Here is a 27,500-nt window from a genome sequence, read left to right as displayed (position 1 = left end):
CAGAGAGGACGCACAAGGGGTGGCTCAGTTACAATCATAGGCGCGTAACGTTAGCTCCGGGGAAAGTGCTACGATGGCCTCGTCAACGGTAACGCGACCACAGGTCATCATGGAGGCGACGGACGATAAACCAGACAAGAAACACCGAGGGAGAGGGACGATAGAAAGCTAAAGTACCCCCTCCTGCTACCACAGACACACACACACACACGCACTCTCCCGATGAAGGGGGGGGGGGGGGGCAAAAATCAAACAAATCAAAAAGAAAAGGCAACGGCATCGGGAAAAGGCGATGAAGAGCCAACAGCGCTCACGCTGGAAGCGACACACGCGCTCACAGCCACCATATATGCATGTACGCATATGCACACATGCGCGCACGCAGAGAAAGAGACGGAGAAATAGAGCGACAACTGTAGACGGATACGGTGACGATATTCATGGCACCTGAACATGAAGCGCCAGCTAGGCGTCCAAGTGTAATCGAGCAAGAGAACGAAAAGAGAGAGGGCTGACGACATCGAAGAGCCCGTAACGAAGCATGCGAAACAGAAGACACAGGTAATGCCCATATGCAGCGTATGATACGACCCTGACTGTGCAGTGAGCGGGCGCCGCCGAGCACGTTGCGGGCGAAATAAAAACGTGCAACAAGGGGCACGTATGTGTGAGCACGAGCATAAGAAGTTAGCCGCAACAGGACCCGCAGAGACGCAAGAAGCCTGAAGAGGAGGAAAGACCAGCTGCTTTTTTTTTTCGCCTTGCAGACTCTTCCCTTCCACCACCACCATCACAACATTTATGACCGTCGCCACGACTACAGATTCAGCACATGTATGCCAACTGCTCTCGCCCACGACGGATTTCAAGCCACTTCTGCCCGCGCCCTCCCTCTTTTGCGTGCTCGCATCCACGCATCAAATGCCAGAGCCGTCCCTCTCAAGAAACATGCGCTCATGTGGTTGCAGTACGTGGTGGGACCTCTGCACTATCGATGAGAAGGGCGGCACATCGCGCACCACCCAGCAGTTACCGCCAATGGTGCTGCGCTCACCAATTGTCACGCGACCCAGCACTACGGCGTTTGCGTACAGTGTGACGCCGTCCTCGATGATGGGGTGTCGTGGGAGGTCTCGAGTCCGCTTGCCTGTTTTCTCGTCCGTCGGAAAACTCCGCGCACCGAGAGTAACACCTTGGTAGATAGAGACGCCATTGCCGATGATCGCCGTCGCTCCTATGACGACGCCGGTGCCGTGGTCAATGAAGAAGTGATGCCCAATGGCCGTGTTCGGGTGGATGTCGATCCCCGTCTCTGAATGCGCCAACTCTGTCAGCATACGGGTTAAGTTCTGCGGGACTCCAAGCAGGTGCAGCTGGTGTGCCACGCGCTGATGTACCATGCAGCGAAGTCCCGGGTAGCACAGTACCACCTCACTCGGCGAGGAGGCGGCAACGTCCCCCTCAAAGATCGCCTCCACGTCTGTGTGGAGGAGCCAGCGCACGTGCGCAAGTCGCTCCACGACAAACTTTGTAACAATCGCGTCTGCCCTGCGCTTGCAGTTGGTGAGGAAGGCCTGATTGGCGCCGCTGTTGATGTCGGCAGTCTCGCACATGGCGTTTGCTTTAGGGGTTGACGACTTGGACGAGACCTCCGTAGATGGTAAGCGAGCGCGGTTTCCCGTGCAGCGCAGCTCTTCAGCCGCCGCCTTTGAAACGTCCTTCTCCGCCGCAGCAGCCACACCACATCCACCTTTTGTGCATGTCGACTCCATCGCGAGCAGCGACAGTGTGGCGCAGCGCTGTCCATTCCACTCCAGCTGCGTGCGTTGCGATGTGTTCAAGGGCTTGAAAGGCTTTGTGTCCTCCACCGCGTGCGCGTCGCCGTGCAAAACAAAGGCAACGTAGATCTGTGTCATGAGAATGTCTGCGATGTGCCCAATCACCCACTCCATCAGCGCGTCTGCCTCGGCGAACGTCGGCGTCACCTCCGACGGCGGGTTCGTGCACTCTGGGAAGAAGACATAAAAAAGGCACTCGACCAGCTCCTTCAGCTTGTGAAGGCTGATGCGGGGGTGAAACGTGGGCAAAGCGCTATCCGCGCGTTGCGGGTTCAGCTGCTCCAGAGCCTCCCGAATGCGGTCAAGGCGCTTCATGGTCGGCGCACATGCACTCGCCTCTCGCAATAGTAGGGCACGCGGGAGATCGAACGGTGCTTCAGAGCAGCGGGTAACGAAAAAAAAAAGAGAGACGAATGGGGTACAAGCAGAGAAAACGCGCCTGCACGTGTAGGCGCGCGCGCGTGATTACCCTCTAAAGGCAACGGAGCGCGACAGAAACAAAAGGAAGTAAAAAAAAATCATGAAAAAAGGAGAAGATAGGAAGACAGATGGAGAGAGGGAAGCGGTGGCCAGAACGATTGCGCGTTACGTGCACCCGAGTGTCCTTGGAGAGGAGATTGAGACCTGAGTGACATACCTCCGACAACGTGAAGAAGAAAACTGAAGCAGACGACGACGAGACAAATCCTGCTCCTTTGCGACATAGGGAAAGGGAAGTAAGGGGCGAGAAAGAGGCTAAGGCGCGTGAGAGCCCTCGCAAGGAAGGTTACTTGTGCTTGTGTCTACGCGTAGAGCGTGGAGGTGCCTGACGCCGTCGTCAGGAGGCGTTTCAGGCGAGGGTGTCGCCAACGTTTGTATAGCTTTCTGCGCAGCTGCTGTGGTTGTTGCCTGCTGCGGCTGTTGCCCTGCGTTTCTGATGGTGCGTCCCGAGAGTCACAGGCCGTCCACGATGATGAAAAGGAGCTAACCGTGAACGATCATAAGCAAGAGCACAACGCAGTGCAGCCCACGGCAATAGAGAAGAGCCGCTCTCTGCCCTCCGTCTCCCCGTGTGCTGGCGGATGTACCTGTGTAATGTGGGCGGGCCCACATTACACAGGGGATGTCTCGAAACGTGATAACGCTACTGGGCACGCGGGGGTAGTGTATGTCTGTTTGCGTGTGGGGGGAGATGGAGGGCATACGAGGTGGTGGAAGGAAGAACAAGAGGCAATGCTAGGCCCAGTAAAGACCGAGTTCGGCCCCCTCCCTCCCCAACCAAAAAAAAGGGCTACGCGGCATATGTCTTGCCAGAAACGCTCTCTCAAGTACGGAGAACAGCATCTCTCTAGCGGCCACATGAGCAGTTCCGTCTGTCGGAAGAGCTGCAGCTGTCCACCTTCTATTCAAGAGCGCTGGCTCACAGTAGATGTTCGGGGGTGTTGATGAATTCATGCTGCGGATAAAGTGCAAGCTGCGCTCGAGACCCTCACAGGTTCTTCGCCCCGACAACTGCGTGTGCGCCTGTCTGTATGCCCACGGGGGGAGAAGGTAAAGCAGCTGATGATCCGTCCGCAGCACTCTTCGCACCCTTCATCATCCCTTCCACCCCCACCTCCATCCAAATACACACACACACCACCTACAGTTTTGCCCTTTCGGTGCACAGAATTTTTTTTGTCAGAGGCTTCAGATGACAAACACAATACGACCATCGCCTCCACGCACATCCGCATCGCCATCCGGGGGCGACTCCAGCTCCCCTAGTTCGCACTCACTGCTCGAGGCCTGAGTGAAGGGCAAAGGGGTACTTCTTCAGTACAAGAAGAATGCGTCCTGGCCGGAGAAATACACCTCCGCTGCAGCCGGCGTCCTCTGAGCCAGGGCCCCTTGTCGACTTATTGCGCTTCTTACGCGCCGCCGACACGAATGAGCCGATCGGCGCTGTGGCGGCGTTCGCAGCGGGATCGGCAAAGACAGGGCCGTCGAAGACAAGCTTCACCTTCCCTGTTTTGCCAAACGAGGAGTCGATAATGCCCTTCACAGCGCCAGGGTTGCTTGGTTGAGGAGTTGTCATTGCCGCGTCGGCATCCTCGGGCTCAAAGACGACAACGAGTCGGAGGAACTTTTGCACCTCCGCAAAGAGCTCCGCCCTCTGGCGCGCCTCGGCGTTGACACAGCCCTTATCTCGTCTGGCACCCGCAGACGCCCCGGCAGGCCGGCTACCGCTACCCCCGGCGCCGGGAGTCTGCAGCGATACGACACCGTCGGCGATGCAGCTCCGGCTGTCCAGTACCCGGTCCACTCGCAGCGCGCGATACCGGTAGCGCACGACTGGAAGCCGCCGCCACGCCGGTACCTGGCCGTGACTCGCAGAGTGGTCTGAGCGGCCCGGGACGGCTGTTGTCGTCCTTGCAGCAGCGCCGTCTTCCATAAACACGTGGCACACCGTGCCAGCTAGCGCGATGCGGCAGAAGTTCTCCCGCTCAACATCTAGACGCATGGCGATCATTGACACACCAGGGGCCGCCAGCACAGGCCGCTCGAGCAGCAGCACGGCGTAGTAGTCCTGCTCTGCCGGGGCGACGGGCAAAGGTCGTCCGGGGACGCTTGCGGTGGTGTCGGTAGAGGTGTAGCTGGCCACAACCCCATCGTCCAGCTCTTCCACATATGTACTCTCGATGGACGGATCGAAGCTGGCTCCGGTGCCGGGGACGTCGAGGCTCTCGTTCGCGCGCGGCGGTCGTGCAAAGTACCTCATGGTCCCCATCACGGTAGCGTGGCCGATCGTAATGTGAAACTTTGTGTGTGTGTCGCACGGCAGCGGGTGGTAGCGCACACGATGCACCCGCGCGATCAGCTGCGAGGAGCTCACCAGCGCTCGGCCGCTGCTTGCGGCGCTGCAAAGGACGCCGCGCTCCATCCATGTAGGGTCAAACTGAGCCACGCACAGCCCCACCCGGTCCCCGCTCTGCGCCATCTCGACCGGTTTGTGAAACACCTGCAGCCCTTTTACCTTGCGCGTGGTCTGCAGCTCCGGCACGAGCACCGTGTCCCCAACACGAACGACGCCAGCGACAACAGTCCCGGTGAATACGGTACCCTGGCCCCGCACGGCGAAGCAGTGATCCACAAGCATGTAGAACTGCGCTGGCCTCTCAGCCTCGCTCTCTTTTGCAGACTTCAGGGCCGCGAGGTCGACCGCGCGCAACACCTGAGGCAAAACCGCCTCCGTGTTCAAGGGGTGTCCGATCCCGCCCGCCACCTCGCGGGGAGCAGCCGCCACCTCCACAATAGCCACCGTGGGCCACCGCGTGCGGCGAAACACCTGCTGCAGTTTTCTCTTGAGGGCCGCCAATGCCGCCTCTTTAGCTGCTGGCGATGCGCCTTGAATCGCGTCCATCTTGTTCAGCACAACGACGAGCGGCTTGGCCAGCACCTCGCCCAGGATCAGACACTCAGCCGTCTGCACTTGCATGCCCTTGGTTGCGTCGATGACCAACACCATCGCGTCAATTATCTGCGCTCCACCAACCACCGTGCGAATCAGTGACGCGTGCCCTGGGCAATCGACCAGCGTGCACTGCACCTTGGTCAAATCGGCTTCCCGCAGTACTCGGGTGGCGTCCGCGTTTCCGTCTTCGACGGACACCTCACAGGCACTGAAACCGAGGTCGAGCGTAATCCCACGTGACTGACTCTGCGGACTCTTATCAAAGGCAGCAGTGGAGGCAGTGCTCGACAGCGCCTTGGCCAGTGCCGTCTTGCCACTATCAACATGACCGAGAAGTCCAATGTTCACATTTAGCATGTGCTCTTGCCTTGGACGTCGCGACCTTCGCGCTTTCGAGTGCCGAGCAACGGGTGGGAGGGGAGGGATGAGGCAGGCTCTTTTCCCTGCCACGCTTGCAGCTGGTGTGGAGGGAGTGATAGCTGGGCGCACACGCGTACGGGCTTGCACAATGGTGGCAACGAAGAGCAAGCGAAAAACAGGTGGTGGCACGGACGTGAAAACAAAGGCGATGATGCAGTACAACTACTCCGAGCATGATGGCTAGAGCAGCGGGAGGTGCGCGCCTGGAGCTCGTCCAACGGTGCCGCTGTACGGGCGGCTGCCAAGAAAGGAAGTGACAGATTTGCATGCCTATCGACGTCAAAGGTTGTTGACTCTCGCGCTCGCTCCTCTACATATAGGTGCCGGATTGTATTCCTGGGCATCTGCATCGAGAAGTGGTCGCGTGTCCTCGGTGACTTTCCACAAGACGCTTACTCGAAACAAATCGCAAAGAGTGCACAGCAAGTGAGCAACCACACGCGCGCGCAGCTCGTGCTCATACAGACTCGGAGGCACACATATACATGCGCACGCCCGTGTTCATGTGGCGGAGTAAACCAAACACTTCCTTCACATCCTCAGCCGCCGTGCAGAGTAGATACAAACTCCACCTCGTCGCCGTCTTCCAAGACGTGCTCTACGCCGCCGAGCACCTCGGCATCACATCCGTTCACCAGCACCAGAATGCCAGGACGCACATTTGCGCCAGTGGCGTCGACGAACAGCTCCGGTCGCTCCTTGACGTAGCCGCGCCGCAGCAAGTCAATCAACTGTGCGACGGTCGCGCCAACGGGCACCACATCTGCCAAGGGGATATTCACCTCCTTGTCGAAGAGCAGCTCGCATCCGCCGCTGAGGACAACTTTGATTTTTCTGTGCGTCATCTGCATCAAGTCTGCTGTTAGTGCCTGTGACGCGTGTTTAGCGGCAGTGTGTATCCTTTATTTTGAAAAACGCAGCGCAGTTCTGTCGCAATTGGCGGCAAGCGGGGCGGTTTACAAGTGCTCCCTGCGCGTACTCACATGCACACCACAGAGACTGACGAGAGACGCCACGGGGACACCGAGAGCGCAGATCTGAGTATGAATCTCCAATAAGTGGAAGCGACGGGAGCTGTAGGACTGCCATAGTGACAAGGTTGATGTGCCCTCACGGGCGAGCGCGCATGCAAACAGAGAGGCCGCGGCTGACAGCCACCTACCCGGGCAGGGGAGTGACCAATCGACACGCAGCAGGGGCGATATACTCGATCGTCGGCCCTACAGTTCAAAAGATAATAGGGTTAGTCGAGTACGCCGCTGCAGTGCTGACAAACGCCACCGCTGTACGGGAACACGACGAGCTTTTTGAATGCCCGAACGGCGTTTTACCTTTTTTTTGCGGCACGAGCTGCAGCACGTACACGCACCGACACACACAAACACACACAGACCCATACCTACAAAATCTAAACGTGTCTGCCTTGCAGTGAGTCGTAAAGGCAGCTATCATTCACGTCACTCATTCTTTTTACGTACAGGTTCACATATTCCTCTTTCAATGCAGGTGACGAGAAGCGGAACACATCGGCAAACAAAGAAAAGCATCGCCAGGAGACCGAGATCCCGGGCACAACAAGTGAAAAAAAAAGCACAAGAGCTTTTACTTCTTCGTCGCATGACCATCTTCGGCTACACAGCGTGAGTGAGACTCCACTCTGCCAGGCCCGTCACAGGTCCATCTCTCTGTGCCACGCGCTACCAGGCACGCGTTAGGGCAATGCACCGACTCCGCCGTGTGAGTGCGGCCCCTGCCTCACACTCTACCCAGCACCCGCTGCGCAGGTCGCCTCACAGCCGCACCCGCATCATGCCGGCTGCCACCTCCCGCATCCCCACTCGAGGCGCCTCAGGGTCCCTCCCCCCCTAGTAGGTGGGCACGGCCCGGTGAGACACGCTCGAGTCACGTTGGCACTTGTGCCTACCATATCGATGATATAAACGCGCGCACCGCCGCAGGTCGCTCCAGCGCCTGCGCCGATCCAGGCCCACACCGCCGGCATCCGTAGCGATGCATCCCCCTGACAGGGCAAGGGCGAGAAGCGGCTCCGCACTGGCAGCGGATAGGAGAGGGGAGGGGTGCTGATTGGCTCCTCCCCCCCCCACACACACACAGCGTTGGCGTGGGCGCACTGGACGCTGAGACACCAGGCACTGTGCGGTGTGTCCCCCTTCCCCGCTCATCAGGGAGCACGCGGCAGGGAGCGGCAATTCTCAAGGAAAGGAGAAAAGGGGTAAAATCTTGGCTGCAAAAGCAAAAGAGGTCTCGACCTGCTTGCGCTGAGCTGAGAATGGCGAGGAGCGGGTACGTTTCTGGGGAGGGAGGGAGGCGGGCTGAGGGACACGTGCCATCAAATACAGGAACAAACACAAGTAGCCATGGGGAAAAAGAACAAGATGACGAGCTGACAAAGCGGTTCACGGAGGTGCGTCTACCCCATTCGAGTTGAATTTGGCCTTGCCTACTTCTTTGAGAAAACGTAAATAAAAGCCGTTTGCTTCGTTCCTGATAGCTTCCGCCTTTGTCACAATGACGTGTGCGGTCGCTGGTGTGGGGAGGAAGGAACGTGTGACAGTTCGCGCGCGTGTGTGTGTGTGTGTGTGTTTTGCACACCCAAAGACAAGAAAGACACAGTACAGAAATCGCGCAAAAATAGAACAGGCGAGGAGAAGGAGAAAGAACAAGAACAGAAAGAAAAAAAAATACGGGGGCGTACTACAGGGGTAACTCTAAAAGAAGTAGCGTACATTCACGTTGAGCGTCCACGGCAAAGGCATGCGACAGCGAGTGAGGTAGAAACAAAAAGAGTGGATGAGGACACACAAAACCCAGGAAGAAGGAAGAGAAGAGGGGCGTGAAAAAAAAAGCACCGGGGAGTCGTTGCAGGTGTCTTTGTGCGGTGAAAGGAAGGAACGGTGCGCGTTTCCAAACAAATCCAAGGGGCGCGATACACTGCTTACTTCTCCGCGGACTCATAAAGGGCAAGGAAAAAAAAGCAGCGCGACTGAGTGAGCCGTCCATCGAGGCGCTCTCGCGCCGCCCTCGTTGCTGTTCCCAGGAGTCCATAGACAAGTTTCCCTCCGTTTGCCCCCTCTATCGACTCCCCTCCAAATACTCGGAGCACATTGCATATGCTGAGGAGCAACGCCATGATAAAAAAAATGCGCTTCCAGCGACCGCACAATCATCGGACACGATACAAGAGAAACTCGTCTCGTATTACAGAGGGAGAAAGACAGGGACGCTGGCAATTGCAGACGCGAAAAAAAAACCGCGTGAAAGAACCGTCAGGGTACCTGGGTAGGAGCGTTGGGGGAGAGGAGCAGGAAGACATGTAAAAGCATCGCCCCTCGCTCTACAGTTTTCCATGTGTTTTCATCGTTGTCTCTTCATTACTGGAGCAGCACGTGGCTTTCCCGGGTTGCCCGTGCTGCACTCCAACAAAACACGCAGCGACCCGCAGACGTCCACCAGTGCGAAGCCGTTGCTCAAAACAAAAGCATGAATCGAAAAAACAAGGATCGGTGCACGTAACGGGGCAGGCGAGACACATGAACATGAAAAACAGAGCGTCGAGAACGATGAAAATCGTACAAAAGCGCTAAGAAGCCATGTTCCAAACAGACGCACACACGCAGGTAAGAGAGCGGCAAGCGTGGGCACCCGCAGCGCCATCCATCCATTTCCTAACCGGCCACCCGTAGAGAGGAGAAGAAACAAAAACAAGAAGCTTCTAATTCCATCCACGCGCACACACGCAGAGGAGCCATTTCAACCAACAACCGAAACAAAGAAGTACGAGAACCGGGGCAAACAAAAGAAAGTGGAGTGGCATAAAAGCAAAGAAAACTACACACACACACACACAAGGGATGTGCAAAACCCCGTCCAGTGCAGTCACCTCTCACCTCTCGCGCTCTCGACCATGTCTGTATGCGGTGGCGGCTGCCCTCCCTCTTGGCGAACGTCGATCAGCGATCACTCATCTACCTCAGCGAGGAAAAACGGCGTGAAGGAGAAGGGCATGGAAAAAAAGAGAGACCCGAATAGGGGTCACCCTGTTGACAATGTTCGCAAGCATGTACGCATGTTGTGCAGAAAACTGGCGGGAGAGCAGGATGCAGTGCACGGGGATCGCTGCTGCAAAGAGTTCCACGCTGTTTTTCTTTTTGTTTTTGTTTTTCTTCTTGATAGCGCGTAGTTGTGTTTGCCCGTGTGTAAAGTTTCCCGCCGTGTGCTCGCCTAGAGCAGCGCACAGGGTAGAAAGCTGTGGCTTCCCCTCAGCTACGCGCTCTCGTGTTGTCGCAGAGAGTACCGCAAATGAGACGGTGGGGCATCGAACGGCGGCGTTGTGTCCAGAGGCGGACGTGTGCCACTGTGCATGCGCTTCTGATATGTCGCGTACGTCTCCTCCTCCTCGACGGCTCTGATCAGCCGCTCGCGGGCCTCCATCGGGAAGAATTCGAAGGAGCGGCGACTGAGCTTCGCGGTCTTTACCACCGCGCTCACAGCCACGACATCAGCAACGGCGACGTGATGGTAAAGGAACTCGATTTGACCGGCAAAGTCGCCGGGATGGAGAAGTGCCACTTCTTTCATATCGCCACTCTCTCCGTCCGGCGCCATTACGCACACGCTTCCCTCCATTATGATGTGCAACCAGTGATTTGGCACACCGGCCGCGATCACCCTCTGACCCTGGACGTAGCTGTCCTCCTTGAGGCGCTCTGCGACGTCCTCTAGCTGGTGCGAGGACACCCCGGCAAACACCGGCAGCGACGACAGGAAATCAACGTACCTGCGCCGCTTGTCCTCCATCGCGCGCGAAGTGATCATCTTGTAAGTGCGGCGCTCCAGCGAGGCACACTGCACCGAGGAGCGCGCCACGACGGCTGCACCGTTCGATATTTCGTACATCAGCCCCAGGTCTCCGAATGTGGAGCCGCGCACGAGAGGCACGACCACCTCCGCGCCGTCCTCGTTCACCACCGTCGTTTCCGCCTCACCGTCAAGCACAATGAAGAAGGTGTCGTTCGTGTGGCCCTTTTCCAAGATTTGCGTGCCCGCCTCGAACTTCTCGACGTCCATGATGGACGCAAACTTAGCAATATCACTGTCGTCCAGCGTAGAAAACAAAAAGTGACGCACAAGGACGCGCGAGATCGTCTTCATTTTCTCCTGTGACTTGGGCGTTGTCGGGAAGCTAGCAATGCGCGCCTCGTCAATGTCTAGCGAGGAGTCCGAGATGGCGCCGCGGCTTGGGCGCTGCATTTGGATGGTTCGGCGTCGAGCATCCTCGCAGTCGTCGATGAACTCGTCCTCCTCCGCTTCTCTCTGCCTTTGTTCTCCGTCCTGTGAGTCATTCTCGGCTTTCGAGTCGCTCTCGTTGTCCGCGTCCTGACGTCCAAACCTGAATGTTTTGAAGGTTTCCTGGTAGGAGATTGTGTCGCTCCGGGGCAGTGGCAAAGTCTCATCTGCGCCACCGATCGACGAGTTTTCCCGATCCGACTGCTTCATCGCGGTGTGGTCCAGTGGGGGCGGCGACATGCGCTTTTGCGGGATGGCCGACCGTGACTTCTTGTTCCTCGCAGCCGTTTCCACGGACTCGGCAGTTGTAGGTGCTGATGGGGCACCCATAGGCGTCGCGGCTCCGACGACATTCGAGGCGATGCATTCTTGAGTGGAACCTGCCAACGAGGAAATCGCCCCCGGCTTTCTTCTCAGATCGCGCAGTTGCGCCGCTACCTCCTTTACAAAGAGGAGGTCGATGCCTTTCAACGCCACCAAGTGCATCTTGGAGCGCGCCTGCGCTTTCGCAGCTGCACTGGCTGCAGTCATGGCACCAGCACGCTCTGCAGAGGAGGCAGAGAAGTTTATGTTGTTACTTCTGGCAGCGGACTTTTCCTTGTGCGTCTTCCTGGTTGACTTTGAGTCCGTCGTGGCGGGCTGAGTTGCGTTATTCGACCTCGGCGGCGGGAGTGGTGGCAGATTCGCTTGCCGCTCCATTCTTCGGCGCCGCTCCTCCTCCTTGGCCTTTCGCGCAGCCGCCCGCCGCTTCTTGGCTGCCGCGGCTTTCTCGCGTGCCTGAGCCTCAGCTGGGTCACGGAGCCGTTGGTAGTCGTCAATGCTGTCCTTGATGTTTAGCAGTATCGTCTCCCGCATCCCTTTCGACACGCTATCACCCATACGGCGCACCAACTGCACCACGTATTTGTCGAAACTGGACATTCTGAAAGGGCAAGGCGACAGGGGTGTCTGATGCGAAACGGTTGTGTCACTGTGTGCTTGTGTGCCTTAAGAAGAAACAAGGGGTACTGGATGAGGTGAATGGCCGAAGGACTAAGGGAAACAGGGGGGCAACGATGCGGCGCGACAGACTACGCAGAGAGACAGAGGAGCGAGAGAAATTCCTGTCAAAAAAGGGGGAGGAAGGGAAGACAGAGGGGAATCGCTTGCATCAACACGTTGAGAGACGAGTTGCGGTTTGCCAGCGATCGCACGAAAGTTCGAAGAGATGTGCGTGTGAGTGAAAGAAAAGACGGCGCGGCAGAGAAGATACAGCGCGAAGCGTGGACGGGGAGAGGATAACGGGGACGAAGGGCGTCTCAGTTTCGGTTTTCGTGTTGGCATGTGGGCTAGGGGATATGAGCTAGCAACCGCGGCGGAATCGAGCCGATGGTTGTTGATGCTACTACAGAATCTTTTTTTTTTGACGTCCTTCGTTCTTTTCGTGTTTCCTAGGCATGACGAGCATTTTCACAGCCATGATTCATGACAAGCACAGCAACATGCGGTCGAATCGCACACAAATGGACGTTTTTTTTTCGGCGTGCGGTTGTGTGTACCCCTCACACGGCGATGTTGATCAGAAGAAGAGCGTGAGGGAAAGCAAGAGAGTAGAGGCGGAGAGGAATTACGAATGATGCCGGTGAGGTGAGTGGCGAGGGCTGGTCCACAGCACTTAGCCGCTCAAATACACATCTCACTCTTATCACTGAGCATGTAGGAGGGAGCAATCAGTGAACGATAACATGAGTGTTCCACAACAGGTGCGTACGTAGAGAGCCGCAACCCCCTCACGTGAGCGGTACGGCGTGAGAGCTTATTCTCAGGCACGACGCCGTGCACCTGCTGCAAAAACTAAGAGATCGCTCCTCGTTCCTCACATGTTTCGCGTTATCCTCATCAAATGGCACCATCATCAACAACAGCGAAAAGGCGCACAAGTGAGCGGTGGAAGGTCACAATATCTCGCCGTCAGCTTTTGCCGGTGCTGCTTCCAAGTCGCGACAGTACCGAAGAGGGTCGCGGCCCACGCATGGGTCCTGGAAAGACGCACGACCGCCGGAAAACAGAACCAGACCCGCAGGCACCCACAAGTGAGAGAGAGAGAGAGCAGCACATGCCAACAGCACCACCATAAGACGCGCAAAACTGCTGAGCGCACCCGGGAATCACCACACTTTGTATGTGATCGAGACGAAAGGAGAGCGCTTCAGAAATTAGAGCAAAGGCGATTGGCAAGGCAAAACACGCAAGGCACAGACAACGTAGTCACAGCAGCGAAGCATAAGGTGTCAGCGCGTGCAGGCACGCACGCAAGAGAAAGATAAAAAAGCACACACACACAAAAATGGTGATTTGAACTAAGGAAACAAGAGAAGGGAGAGCACGATGGATGATAGAGCGGCGCGCACTGAAAAACTCTAAAAGACGAATCCACTGCTGCACAGCATGTGCCAGTGTGCGCATTTATAAGTGCGTATCTCCCATCATGTGCACGCTGGCCACGTCGCCTGTACGCACGCACGTGGAGATGAGCACTTCGTCCATGTCTGTGCCGCCCGCCCTCCAAACAAAGAAAAAGTGCCATCCCTGAGCTCACGGGCTAAAGACGCGCGCACACGCTAACAGGGAGATTGTACGTTTGTGTTTTTTGCCTTTCTTCCAGCTGACGAGGAGGGGCCAACGCAGCAACAACAAAGAGGAAGTTGATGGACGCGCTTGATGGGTGATGCGCATGTAAGTGGACAATGCACGATGGAGTTCTCCTCCCCCCTCCGACATAAACATACACAACAACAACAAAAAAACGCGAAAAAAAAAACGAGCCAATCTCATGTACATTACAAACTGGAAGCGTAAAAGGATAAACAAAAGGCGTACCAGCACATCCACAACAACAACAGAGAGCGTGCGAGCTGACTTTATGAACTCCCCCTCTCCACAAGTGCGCGAAGAGGGGTCCGTGGAGCAAAAAAAAGGGAACAGAAATCATATGAGCAGAGTGACACAGAAGCCGCAACTTCAGAAGGGCAACACAGTACTCACACGAGCGCGCCTGGCTCCATATTTCTCACTATCACCTGCGGCGGCGGCGTGCACCAGCTAGGAAGATGTCGCGCGAAAGAAAAAGACGGCACCTGTTTCGGTGGCGTACAAAGGATAGACAAGCTGTGCCATTCAGCGAGTGCGGTTATGAGTATGGCCCAGCACGTTACCCATGAAACGAAGAGTGGGGTGGAGCCGTTGCGGACGTAGGGTAACGTCACTCGGGCGCTGCTGAGCAAAAAGAAAACCAAAATCCAGAAACGCTTTCGGGTGCCGAGTAACAGCACTGCTACGTTTCGACAGTTGTATCGCTGGAGAGAAGCATGGGCTTCGAACGGCGCCGCGTCGCAATCACCGCCGGAGGGATCGCAGTCGTGCAGTTGTTCCCACTAAAGGAGGGAGACGTGCCACGGCGCTGAGCACTGCCGCCGCCTTTGCTGCCGGTTCCCCCGGCAGCGGCAGCGCCGCTTGCCGCTCCACAGTTGCCGCTGCCATACAAAAGCGAGCGCGGCGGCCCCGTTGGCACGGTTTGCGACAGCAGCACGATTGCCGTATCCAGTGGGACAAAGCTGCGAACACCGCTGAAGGTGGTGCGGGGTAGCAATCGCGCCTCCCTGATGGTGATCTTCTCGGGATACTCCTCTGCCGCCATGCTCTTCATGATGGTCGCGAGCAGAGTGTTCCCAGACTCGCTGGTGGAAGCCTGAGCCTCCTTGCCGTGCAGCTTGAAGGCCTGCGCAAAAAGTGTCTCCGCGGACTCGATCTGCAGCTGCCGCTGCAGCCAAAGAGCCAGTCCGCGGGTGGAGTGAAATTGTGTCAAGGGCAGGCGACTTTTGGGGTTGATACCCTTAAGGTCCAGCAGTCCCAGCAGCATCGCACGAGCAGTGTCGCGAAAGGTTGCCGGTGAGTGCATAACAGGCGGTGGACTTGGAAGGGCAGTATCCAGCTGGTCGGTTTGATGATTCGTCAGGAGGGCGACTGGATTCAGTGCGTCGGCCATCACGTGCGAGGTCTCGATGGTGTAGCCGTGCACGATACCGGCCTCGGTAAAGGCCACAACGCGACTGGAGGAGTCCTTGCGCTTGCCAGACTTGCTGACGGCGAACATGTTTGCCTCCGAGAAGTTGCAGCTGCGGAAGTCGAGATAGGGCGTGTTAAGCGAGACCAGCTTTGCGTAGAGCAGGTTTTCTATTTGGTTGGCCCAGTCCATGCTGTTACCGTAAAAGAAGGTGCCTCGCTTATTGGCATGTGCGTGCATGTCAATGAAAAGTGCCACGCGGCTGCCCAGTGACCGCAGCAGGGCGAGAACCGCGTATGGTGCAGGGTGTCGCTTACGCGACGGGTCCCTGTACATGCGGTTGAGATCGACGCCGTTTGAGTCGACGCGGCTGTGGCCGCGAACAACGCCGTCCGGGTTCAACATCGGGACCACGCAAAAGACAAAGTTGTGCCGCAGCGCCGCCGCTCTACAGTCTGTGCAGTTCATGAGAAAATCAATACAGCCGTGCATAAGATGGCTGCCTGGGCATTCGCCTGGATGTACACGAGCCGTCAGCACGACGTACTGCTTGCCAAAAAAGGAGTACGGACGCTGCGTAAAGCCGAGAGCCGAGGAGTGGGGAAGGCCGTCTTCCTTTGAAAGGAGGGGTGCCCGCTCTATCGCCATGCGGCTGCAGTCGCTAATAGTCAGCAGTGTAACGTCGCGCCCCTCCAGTGATTTGCAGAGAACCTCGCGGTGGAAATAGATCTCGCTGAACTCCGCAGAGTATTGAACAGCAACGTTGCCGGTGTTGAAACTTCCAACCCATTTCTTACTCCTTCCGCTGCTTCCAGGCTGAACTGTGGCCAGGCCGTCTACGGCGTATGAGTCCGGCCCGCTACGCTGCTCGGAGCTGGAGCGCCGCGCTTGGTGATCGGGTGCCTGCAGACTCATCTCCCGCAAAGTGTTACTTCGTCGCGCCGTCTCTTGCCACATCGCAAGGTTGCGTTGCAGTGTGTAGTAGGTATAAGGGTGGTTGCTTGCAATGTAGATCGCGGGCGAGTCTGGACGCCCCTGCGGCGGCGTGTACGTTACCGCGATCTCTGTCTCAATTTTGAAGTTGAAGGTGAGGTTCATAGCAATGCTCTTCTTTTTAGTCTTTTTCTTCTTGCTGGTTCCAGAGGACCTGCCCGTAGGCGAGATGGAGAAAGCGATTCCGCCAGCGCCTCCATTGTTATTGGCGCCAGCAGCGCCGGCATCGGCGTCGTTGTCACCCTCATCGCCGCCACCGTCACTGTCGGCGTCGTCCTTCGACACGGGCTTGTGCACAAGCAGAGGATAGCCGGGAGTCTCTGGCATTTTCTCAAGGGCCTCCACGTGCGCCTTTCCAGCGATGCGAGTGTACTGCGGTCGCGTAGGCACAACGGCCATGACCGGCATCCAATCATAGGTGAACATATTGCTGTGTGCCATGCCGACAAAGCAAATCGTGACGACGGCGCCCTTGCTGCCGCCGCGGACCGAGAAGTGAAACCACTGGCGGTTGTTGGTCTGCCATGGTGCGTTGCCGCAGTCCATTGCCGTGTACATGCGGTAGTGGAAGACGCCCACCCGCTCCACCTGAATCAAGTTGCCGCTGTCGAACTGTGACGAGAACTCAAGATTGTCCTCCTGAAAGTAGAAGGTGCGCTGGTTGTTCGGCGGTCTCTGAAACACCCAGTGCGCATCATCCACTTCCGGCCCTGGCGCCGTCAGGCTTGCAGCGCGTATCTGCGATCCTGCAGCGCCGCGTGCCGCATCATCAGCGCCGCGCAGCGAAGCATCGCGATCCAGCCCGTTCATCGACTGCAACTTCGTGCTGTTGGAAATGCATCGAGATGCGTCGCGGTGACCCTCTATCGAGGTCCGCTGCGCAGCGGCCTCCCTAGGCGAACTTTGCTGGGAGCAGCCGCTGAAGCCCAGCCCCATATCAGTCACGTTGACGTCGTTGTGCACACCAAAGGGGGATTTAGCCTCAATACTTGACTGCAGGTGCGGCTGTTGTTGTCTGCCTTCGCGAGGGCGACACAATGGGCTAGGGTTCAGTGCAGGTGTGTTAGGGGATATGATCAGCTGCTCTGTGATCAGGCTCACAGCAGGGATGCTGTCTAGGCAACTGGCAACGCTTCTGACAGCTTCCAGTCGACTTGTCCCAAGCAAACGCGGACGACAGATGATGTGCTGGAGCGAAAGTAGCAGTAGAGGTGGTGATAGCGGTATTGACGGAAGAAAAGGACTGCGCGTAGTCGCTGAGCCAGATTGCGTCTACTGGATTGGAAGCGCACACCGAAGACCACGCAAAAAAAAGGAACGTCACTCAAGACCACTCAATGATAGAGTTCAATGCTTAACCAGGCGTGTTGCACTATCGGGGGAGCGATCGAGGCGGTCGAAAGAAAACCGCTGCTGCAGGTACCGGGTGGGTGACTGCCGCTCTTCGTAGTTGCTGTTTGTCGAAAAAAAAAAAAGATACGGCCTCGCTCGTATGCCGCGCTGCTCTTCGGTGAGGAGTCGAAAAGCGACGATCGGCTGAGGCGCTGCTACTGGAACCGAAACGGCGGTGGACGCAGCCTTCACGCGGCGGGACCAAATGAAGCCCTCCGGCTCCTAAAGTCGTTGTTCGTGTGAAGTGAGGCCGCGGCGTGGCGCCAACGCAGATAAGCAGCCAGTACCACGAAATCAGGGGAGGCAATGTGCAGAAAGAACAGTCGGTTGTGACAGTACTTCTCCCAAGCTTTGTCCGCGTATACGCACGCGTCGCAGATGCGGCCCTGCAGGTCGGTGGCGTCTGCTGCCGTGCCCGGAAGAGAGTGCCCGCGAATTGGTGTTGTTGACTGCGGCCTTGCCGTTGTGGTGGTGGCCACGTGCGCTTCGCTCCTGAAAATAATGTGTCCGTGTGTGGCGATTCGGCGGCGTGTAGAGTAGTGCTACGAGGCGTTCAGGACAAAAAAAAAACGGAAACGTGCAGAAGAAGAAACAGATAGAGGTAGCTCTTCTCAGAAAAAGAAGGAAGATGGGACAGTTGAGGGCGATTCTACGCCTGGCCGAGCCATTCGGTGTGAGGTGGTGTATGCGTGCCGCTGCTCACGTTCCCGGGAGAGGATGGGGGATTGAATCACCGCATTTCCTTTTTTTCCGTCAGATAAAACCTGCATCGCGGTGGAGTCTTGCGGTGGACACACGTGAAAACAAGCGGAAGAAGAAAAACTAAAATAAAACCAAGACACACACAGAAGCACACTACGTGAAGAGAGTGCACGCCAAGAGTCAAGAGAGAGACACGTCACACAAACACGGAGGAGAGAGCGGTGAACGATACCACCGCAAATATGGAGACCATAACGGCAGATTCCAAGAAAGTTGGCTAACTACAGAGTGGAGAGAACATGAGAAGAAAACACCCACAGCAACGCCCACGGAGATAAGGAAGAGAAAAGAGTGGGGAAGAAGATAAAAAAAACACACACAGAGGTGCGTCGGCCTTCAGAAGATACCAACACGCGACAATCACAGCATTGCTTTTTGCACCGACCCCCACCACTTCCTTGAATCCGCATACATACATACATGTATATACATATACATATCCATTTCTGTGTATGACCTTTTCTTTGTGTGTGTGCGTATGCCGCCTAATTCACCTGTGAGCACATCCACCCGTTCGTTCTTTCAAATCGTTTGCGGAATTTCAACTCAGCACATCGACACGTGTGTAGACAAATACGAGCTGACGTCGCAGCAAGAGAGAGAACAGACCAACAAGAAAAATGCTAGAAATGCCTATCGACGCCATTGAACGAGTTCGCCTCTTTGTCTCCATCGCCTCAATGTCTCCGCAGCGCCAACGGCGGATACACACACATCACGTTCATTTTCGAGCCACTACAGTGCTTCCTTCCACGCATGCACCTTGCATACAGATATGTCTTCTGCTTAACAGCACCGATATAATTCCGGTGCTCCCGACCGTTTACCCTTCTTCTACCTTCACCACAAGCAATTTTACTATTTTCTCGCTTTCTGTGCACGATCACACCATCGAATCAGCATAAATTTCTGCCATAAAACTTCACTCACCAGCAGACCACACATAACGACAGCTACCACCGAGGGCCATGCTGAGCGACGCGATGGGCACCCCTCCACGGTGAGATGGCACAGACGACGGTCGCACACGCCAGCGCCACAGCGTCGCCGCACACCTCGCGCCCCCGCTTCACGCAGAGCGCCTCGACGACGCAGCGCAGCCTGCCCTCCGCGCCGTGGACGCCGACGTGCGCGAGCGGCCCGCCCTCCACGCGCACCGCGCTGCGGCACAGCGCACTCTTGCACCCGCCACAGCCACCGGCGAGGGCGGCCGTCGCGAGCACACACACACGCCCTCACACCACCGGGCGGCCTTGGAGGGGTCTCGGTGGCGGTCCGTGGTTCACGCCCACCCCCGCGCCAGCACCGGCTAATCGGGATAAGCGCCACGGCCTCCACGGCGCGCGGGCCGTGCGCGCAGCAGCGCAGCCAGCTCGCACGCTCCAGCAGCCTCGCGGTGTGGTGCAGCTTCCTCGGCGGCCCCCGCAACACAATGCGCTCAGGTGCCACACAGAGCTCCCCTCCGTCAGTGCCCACCACCAGCGGCCAGGTCGCATTGCCCATCACCTCGGCAACCGCGCCGTGCCGTAGGCCCGGTGACGGCGCTGCCCGGGAAGGGGAGGGAGGAAGGGGGAGGGGGGCGGCACCATCAAATGTACGCCGCCGCCGCCGCCAGCGCTCCAGGCGCGCCGGCAATCAGCACAGCAGGAGGCTTGCCGCAACGCGGATGCCGGCGCTGCCTCTCAGCAGCCGGCCGAGCCCGTATGCGAGAGTGAGGACCTTTATGTGCGCATGGGCGGTTCCCCTTTCCGCGTACGTGCGCGTATTGGCGCTCACCTCTGGGTTGCCACTCATCATCGTGTTTCGCCAACAAGCACCCGTGAGGCACGCGCGAAGGTGCAGCAGAGAGGAGAGGGGCGGACGAAGAGGAATGAGTGCAAAAAGAAGCGGCGTTGCCACGAGGCACACACGCACGCATGCGTGTGCACATAGGCCGGCGCACATACACCGGCATGCAAACGCGCGCGCATAGCACAGCCTTGCCGCTGGCAGCAGCAAAGAGCTCGGCGCCACCACACCACCACCACCACGCCTCCTCCCGGAGAAGAGGGCGATGGCGGCCGCCGCCCTGACGCTGCGGGGGTCGGCGAGTCGAGGAACGAAAGCGAGATCGCAAGACAGAAACGAACAGAAACGCGCGCAGGAAGCCATGACACAAAAGCAAAAGGCAAGGCGAGGAAAAGAAAGAGGACACAAACAGGCGCGCGCGCGCGCACGCTGTCTTTTCAGGCGGAGGCAGTGCGGAGCCGTCGGGGGCGAGAACAATATGTGCGACGTTCGCACTGTCGCCTGCGTGTGCGCGCGCGTGTTCCTCCTTGCTGTTTGGCCGTTACATTATTGACGTTTTGCGTGTCCGCCCGTGGCAGTGAGACGCCCTTGCACGCCCCACTCCACCACGAACACGTCGACAAATATACGCATTCAACCACAGCTCGCACGCCTCTGTTGCGCCACAGCTACATCCTGGTCGCCAAGGACGCACTGCCTGCCCTTCAATCGGGCCATGCGTCGTACCGGCTCCTCCTGTCCTTGCTCGTCCCCTCCCTCGGGTACGTGCTGCGCGGTAGGCGCCACACGGACCCGGGTGGAACGCATGCCTCGGCCCAGGCGGGCAGCGCGTCCAGGCTCCTGCTCGAGGGCGGAAGCGGTGACGTCAGTCGTGTGGGTAACAGGCGGTGGCCTCGGTGAGTGCCGGACGACCTCAGGGAGAATGCTGGCCAGCCGCGGGTCAGGGCCCTTTGAGACCCTGTGCTCTGCCTGCATGCCATGCCTCGCCCCGAGTCGCACCACGCCACCGAATCCCGTAGCAAGGGGTAAGGACTCTTCACATGGGAGTCTGGAGGACTCGGTGGTGTGATTAGGCATCGAAACAAAGAAAAGCAAAAGAAGCGACACAAGAAAGGCGAAGACATAATAAAGACACAACGCGCACAGAGACAAGCACACACACGCAGGCACGCACTCCTGTTGAAGGGCTAGCCCCCTATCCTTTGGGGGCGCCGTCGCCGTTGCGCACTCACCCCCTCCCCCGTCCCCCTGCTCCGCTGTGCTGCCGTGGCCGTTCTCTTCGCCGTCTCAGCCAGCCCCTCTCGCCTGCGCACGGGGAGAGAGGCACAAGAGAAGGACAGCGGCGCGCATAAAGCGACGGGAGAGACGCACACGCACACGCACACGCAGGCGGGCCCCACGCGTCCGTGGCCTGCGGAGGACCGAGAGAAAGGGGAGCGCGGGTACCGGCACGCGGAAAAGAGCAGCAAAGCAAGTGAAGACGCGTAGCGGCGGGTGCGCACAAGAGCACGAGACGAGAGGAGGAAGCAGCGGCAACATAAGGAGGGGGGCGGGACAGAGGGTGTGCTCGGCGGCTCTCCTGTCGCAGCGGCGCTTCTTCCTCCCTGGGAGTGCGAGGAGCGCGGGGCAGTCGCCGCAGCAAGAGAGGGGCGGCGGGGAGGGGGGCATCCGCTGAGGAAGGGGGAGGACGGTCACAAGGGCGCATGCACCGGCACACACGCGCATGCCGTGTGCGACAGCGGGGGTCGAGGGGAGGCGCGCGTCCATGCGGAAGCAGAAAGAGACACGGAAAACAGCGGAGGGCACAAACGCGACGAGGGCTCGAGAGCAACGCAAAGGGCACACGCCTCACCACGCACGCCCACGTCCGACGTGAGGTCGCCCTTCGTGCACCATGGAGAGCCGCCCACCCGCCACCTCGCCAGCCTCGCCCTCTCTCTCCCCACTGCCCCGCCCGACACCGCAGCCCCTTACACGGCAGCAGGGGGTGCCGCCCCTCCTGCGCACCTGCGCGCGCGTCGGTGTGTGCGCGCACACGTAGGCCGTGCATGGGGCGCAAGGAACCAAGAGGAGCAAGAGCTGCAATCGCCCCTCTTTAGCGCTGCGTACGCACCTGTGTGTCGCTTCTGGGTCCGCGGACGCCGTCCTCTCTCCTCCCCGCGCCGTCCGCCCATTAGCCCGTTTGGTTCCTGCGCCCGCCACCACCACACACGTGGCACCCCGCCCCCTCCCCCCTCTCCGTTTGAGGAGTCCATGCGGCGTGCGTGAGGGCGAGGAGACAGAGACGGGGCGAGAGGGGGCGCCCCAGAGAAGTACAGGAAACACGCGCGGCCGCGACACCGATGTACGGAGGGAGGGGGCGGAGGCTGGCCACCAGTGCGGTGGCGGCCTTGCGCTCACCGTCCCTCTTTCCAGCGCGTCCGTCTCTTCCTCGCCCGTTCTCGTCGTCGGCCTTCCCTCGCCCTCGCAGCCGTGCACCCTCGCTTGCACACCTCAATGCTCCGGCCGGCGACGCCCGTGCCACCCCCTCGCTTCCCCGCTCGCCCTCTCGTCTCGCCAAGGCTGCGCCCGCCGAGCGTGCGGGGGAGAGGGGGGGGGCCTGCTTCAACAAGGCAGCGAGGGCGACCGCTCAGAGGGGGGAGGGAGGGGTCATCGGTGGGCGGGTCGCCGTCAAGGGTGCGCTGCCCACCACAACGCGCAGACCGCTGCGCAGGTCAGCAGAAAAGGCAACAGCGAGGCGAGAGGCGGAAAGCTCAACAAGCGGCACACGCACGAGAAGACGAAGACAGGCGAGGGAGAAACCATGAACACGTCAGCAAGTGCCCGCATACGCCGCACTGGCACTCGACAGCAATGCAGCACGACGGGAAACGGAGAAAGAGACGCGGAAGCGCAGAAAGCGAGAGCGGCTCCTCGGCATGTGCATGCCAGGGCGTGCCTGCACGTCTGCACCCCCTCGGCAGCGCGTGCGGCGCACCTCACGCGCACGCACGAGAGGGCAGCGAGCAGCAGACGGAGAGCTGCCGGCGAAGGGCAGGGGCGAGTATCCGCAGCCCTCGCTCCCTCCCTCTGGCACGCTGACATCAGCTCCGCCGGCTCCTCCACGAGCGCGTCGTCGCGAAGCTGCCGCGCGGCTAGCAACACCGCCCCTCCGCCTCCTGCGGCTCCCTTCCGCCTACTCCTGCTCTACGCTTTCGTTCGATTTCTCACTCTCATCTGAGCGCATAGTCGGCAACGGGAACAGCAAGAAGACGATGTCGACGAGATCCAGGACCCAGGCCACCAACAGGAGAAAGAAGCCGTAGCCAAACTTGTAGTTGTTCTTCAGAGGAGGGCAAAGTGGGCCGTCACCCTTGTTGAACTCCGTCACCATAAGGCCCCAGGTGATGCCCAACGTTAAGAGGCCAACGACGTTGAGCGCCAGGCATACCCAGCGGAGCAAAGAGCAGCAGAACAGCATAATGAAGCCAAGCAGCGCCGCCAAGGCGTACAGGATGATGGAGATGACTACCAACGCCTCAGCCATGCGGAAATGTTGGCGGCGGGTCGTGCAACGCGCCCACTGCCCGTCCGTCGTCTGGGCGTACATGATGAAGTGGCATTGGAAGTCGTACTTTGTACCCCATAAAGTGATGCACAAGGATACGTTATACGGGTCCCTCGTGGTGCCACGAAACATCTCCAGCGGCGTACCGATCAGCACGGAAAGGAACGCGATGAGCTGGAGGATCGCGTAGACGAGAAAGGTGAACTTGCACCCCATCTTCGAAACCTCGCGCCGAAATGCTGAGAAAGGTGAAGCGGAGGTGCACAGCAGAGCGAACCACAGGGGAGTCGAGATGGCGCGACAGAGCTGGAGAGGAGGGCGGAGGGCGGCGAATGGGAGAGAGCCAAGGAGAGCCTCTTGACAGCGTACACGCACGCACAAGTACACGCATATGCATATATATGCATGCATTGTTGTTGTCGCACGTGCACGTACGCGTTGTCGGTGTTCGTTCGTTTGTGCGCGTGCGTTGTGAGAGGGGGCAGACGGATGGGCGACGCGAGCAAAGAGTGAAAGGAGGCGAGGAGAGAGGGAGTGATTGGGCGGAGGCAGTGGTGAGGAGACATGCAAGTGAGACTGCGAGGCGTGCACAGCGGGAGCAGATGGGCCACTTGATGGCATGCGCACAAGCGAAAAGGGTCAGGACAGCAGGCCGGTGGGGGTGCGACGCACCGCCACGGCAGCGAAGGGGAGACAGAAGCGCACGAGGCGGCGACCAAGCGGAGAGAACAGAGGGCACTGCTTGCCACCCTCCGGGCAGCCCCTCCCGCGCCCCTCACCGCATGTCCTCGCCACACCCCTCGCGCCGCGCACAGCGAGGACGAGGGGAAGAGAGCGCAAAGACCCGCAGTCGCACAGCCTACCGCCTGGAGCCGCTTGCTGCGTTTTTCTCTGGTCGGCGTTGTCCTAGGAGCGCTTGCGCGAGGCCGATGGGCACGTGTGTGCAGGGGGGGGAGGTGCGGGGGGCGGCCTCGGTGTCTGTGCGGGCGGGATGCAGCACCGCCCATCCCCGCACCGCCGCGGCCCTGCACCACAAGAAAAAAAAGGAACATCACCAAAGAGCAGGGGATGCGAGCAGCAGCGACCCCGTGTGCGCCCCATGGGGCGAGGAGGGCGGCGGTGCCAGTCGCAGCACGCGAGGGTGCACCTACATCAGTGCACACTCCCATCCACCCGACACCCACGCGCTCGCGCAGAGCCACCACCCGCCCTTCCCCGTCACCTCCTCATCTCACCGCGCGCCTGCGGCCAGCAGCACCGGGAGGCGGAGTGGAAAAGCTTGTGGTGGAACACGCACACGTCCTGTGCGGGATCGTGCAACGCAGTGCGCCCCCAGCGCCGCACCGACCTCAGCAGCTTCTCATCCGTGCGCCTTCCCGCCGAGACGCGGCATTCATGCACCGCGGCAAACAACTCGCCCACGGCGTGCTGCGTCTACGCGAACGCCCGCTCGCGGCGGCGCACGGCAATCATGCGCAGGCCGAGGCGCCGCACCCCAGCGGCGGCCATGCTGAGCGACGCGATGGGCACCCCTCCACGGTGAGATGGCACAGACGACGGTCGCACACGCCAGCGCCACAGCGTCGCCGCACACCTCGCGCCCCCGCTTCACGCAGAGCGCCTCGACGACGCAGCGCAGCCTGCCCTCCGCGCCGCGGACGCCGACGTGCGCGAGCGGCCCGCCCTCCACGCGCACCGCGCTGCGGCACAGCGCACTCTTGCACCCGCCACAGCCACCGGCGAGGGCGGCCGTCGCGAGCACACACACACGCCCTCACACCACCGGGCGGCCTTGGAGGGGTCTCGGTGGCGGTCCGTGGTTCACGCCCACCCCCGCGCCAGCACCGGCTAATCGGGATAAGCGCCACGGCCTCCACGGCGCGCGGGCCGTGCGCGCAGCAGCGCAGCCAGCTCGCACGCTCCAGCAGCCTCGCGGTGTGGTGCAGCTTCCTCGGCGGCCCCCGCAACACAATGCGCTCAGGTGCCACACAGAGCTCCCCTCCGTCAGTGCCCACCACCAGCGGCCAGGTCGCATTGCCCATCACCTCGGCAACCGCGCCGTGCCGTAGGCCCGGTGACGGCGCTGCCCGGGAAGGGGAGGGAGGAAGGGGGAGGGGGGCGGCACCATCAAATGTACGCCGCCGCCGCCGCCAGCGCTCCAGGCGCGCCGGCAATCAGCACAGCAGGAGGCTTGCCGCAACGCGGATGCCGGCGCTGCCTCTCAGCAGCCGGCCGAGCCCGTATGCGAGAGTGAGGACCTTTATGTGCGCATGGGCGGTTCCCCTTTCCGCGTACGTGCGCGTATTGGCGCTCACCTCTGGGTTGCCACTCATCATCGTGTTTCGCCAACAAGCACCCGTGAGGCACGTGCGAAGGTGCAGCAGAGAGGAGAGGGGCGGACGAAGAGGAATGAGTGCAAAAAGAAGCGGCGTTGCCACGAGGCACACACGCACGCATGCGTGTGCACATAGGCCGGCGCACATACACCGGCATGCAAACGCGCGCGCATAGCACAGCCTTGCCGCTGGCAGCAGCAAAGAGCTCGGCGCCACCACACCACCACCACCACGCCTCCTCCCGGAGAAGAGGGCGATGGCGGCCGCCGCCCTGACGCTGCGGGGGTCGGCGAGTCGAGGAACGAGAGCGAGATCGCAAGACAGAAACGAACAGAAACGCGCGCAGGAAGCCATGACACAAAAGCAAAAGGCAAGGCGAGGAAAAGAAAGAGGACACAAACAGGCGCGCGCGCACGCTGTCTTTTCAGGCGGAGGCAGTGCGGAGCCGTCGGGGGCGAGAACAATATGTGCGACGTTCGCACTGTCGCCTGCGTGTGCGCGCGCGTGTTCCTCCTTGCTGTTTGGCCGTTACATTATTGACGTTTTGCGTGTCCGCCCGTGGCAGTGAGACGCCCTTGCACGCCCCACTCCACCACGAACTAGTCGATAAACATACGCTCTCAAAAAAGGCTCGCACGCCTCTGTTGCACCACAGCTACATCCTGGTCGCCAAGGACGCACTGCCTGCCCTTCAATCGGGCCATGCGTCGTACCGGCTCCTCCTGTCCTTGCTCGTCCCCTCCATCGGGCACGTGCTGCGCGGTAGGCGCCACACGGACCCGGGTGGAACGCATGCCTCGGCCCAGGCGGGCAGCGCGTCCAGGCTCCTGCTCGAGGGCGGAAGCGGTGACGTCAGTCGTGTGGGTAACAGGCGGTGGCCTCGGTGAGTGCCGGACGACCTCAGGGAGGATGCTGGCCAGCCGCGGGTCAGGGCCCTTCGAGACCCTGTGCTCTGCCTGCATGCCATGCCTCGCCCCGAGTCGCACCACGCCACCGAATCCCGTAGCAAGGGGTAAGGACTCTTCACATGGGAGTCTGGAGGACTCGGTGGTGTGATTAGGCATCGAAACAAAGAAAAGCAAAAGAAGCGACACAAGAAAGGCGAAGACATAATAAAGACACAACGCGCACAGAGACAAGCACACACACGCAGGCACGCACTCCTGTTGAAGGGTTAGCACAGCCTCTCTCTCTCGTCGTTTTCGCACACCCCGCTCGGCATTTATTCGCGCCCTTCCTTTAGCTCCCCTCTATCCTTTGGGGGCGCCGTCGCCGTTGCGCACTCACCCCCTCCCCCGTCCCCCTGCTCCGCTGTGCTGCCGTGGCCGTTCTCTTCGCCGTCTCAGCCAGCCCCTCTCGCCTGCGCACGGGGAGAGAGGCACAAGAGAAGGACAGCGGCGCGCATAAAGCGACGGGAGAGACGCACACGCACACGCACACGCAGGCAGGCCCCACGCGTCCGTGGCCTGCGGAGGACCGAGAGAAAGGGGAGCGCGGGTACCGGCACGCGGAAAAGAGCAGCAAAGCAAGTGAAGACGCGTAGCGGCGGGTGCGCACAAGAGCACGAGACGAGAGGAGGAAGCAGCGGCAACATAAGGGGGGGGGGCGAGACAGAGGGTGTGCTCGGCGGCTCTCCTGTCGC

The 27,500-nt window shown here is 59.6% G+C and overlaps 6 protein-coding genes across 6 annotated transcripts; all 6 read right to left on the bottom strand.

The window, feature by feature from the left end:
- Positions 1-917: 917 nt before the first annotated feature.
- SAT (serine acetyltransferase) lies at positions 918-2,153 on the bottom strand (the record flags this gene model as incomplete). The annotated part of the gene is made up of 1 exon (XM_001468596.1): positions 918-2,153. The coding sequence occupies one exon, from the start codon at positions 2,151-2,153 to the stop codon at positions 918-920; it is 1,236 nt and encodes a 411-aa protein (XP_001468633.1).
- Positions 2,154-3,591: 1,438 nt separating this feature from the next.
- Positions 3,592-5,628, bottom strand: LINJ_34_2700 (putative selenocysteine-specific elongation factor; the record flags this gene model as incomplete). Its single annotated transcript, XM_001468595.1, has 1 exon — positions 3,592-5,628. One exon carries the CDS (start codon positions 5,626-5,628, stop codon positions 3,592-3,594), a length of 2,037 nt encoding a protein of 678 aa, XP_001468632.1.
- Positions 5,629-6,230: 602 nt separating this feature from the next.
- LINJ_34_2690 (ubiquitin related modifier (urm1)-like protein) lies at positions 6,231-6,542 on the bottom strand (the record flags this gene model as incomplete). Its single annotated transcript, XM_001468594.1, has 1 exon — positions 6,231-6,542. The coding sequence occupies one exon, from the start codon at positions 6,540-6,542 to the stop codon at positions 6,231-6,233; it is 312 nt and encodes a 103-aa protein (XP_001468631.1).
- Positions 6,543-9,975: 3,433 nt separating this feature from the next.
- Positions 9,976-11,919, bottom strand: LINJ_34_2680 (regulatory subunit of protein kinase a-like protein; the record flags this gene model as incomplete). Its single annotated transcript, XM_001468593.1, has 1 exon — positions 9,976-11,919. One exon carries the CDS (start codon positions 11,917-11,919, stop codon positions 9,976-9,978), a length of 1,944 nt encoding a protein of 647 aa, XP_001468630.1.
- Positions 11,920-14,311: 2,392 nt separating this feature from the next.
- LINJ_34_2670 (metallo-peptidase, Clan MC, Family M14) lies at positions 14,312-16,843 on the bottom strand (the record flags this gene model as incomplete). Its single annotated transcript, XM_001468592.1, has 1 exon — positions 14,312-16,843. The coding sequence occupies one exon, from the start codon at positions 16,841-16,843 to the stop codon at positions 14,312-14,314; it is 2,532 nt and encodes an 843-aa protein (XP_001468629.1).
- Positions 16,844-23,150: 6,307 nt separating this feature from the next.
- Positions 23,151-23,933, bottom strand: LINJ_34_2660 (putative amastin-like surface protein; the record flags this gene model as incomplete). Its single annotated transcript, XM_001468591.1, has 1 exon — positions 23,151-23,933. The coding sequence occupies one exon, from the start codon at positions 23,931-23,933 to the stop codon at positions 23,151-23,153; it is 783 nt and encodes a 260-aa protein (XP_001468628.1).
- Between the last annotated feature and the right edge of the window lie 3,567 nt (positions 23,934-27,500).

The sequence above is a fragment of the Leishmania infantum genome, chromosome 34, assembly GCF_000002875.2.
Source record: "Leishmania infantum JPCM5 genome chromosome 34".
Lineage (NCBI taxonomy): Eukaryota > Euglenozoa > Kinetoplastea > Trypanosomatida > Trypanosomatidae > Leishmania > Leishmania infantum.
This window is presented reverse-complemented; position numbering and strand designations above follow the sequence as displayed.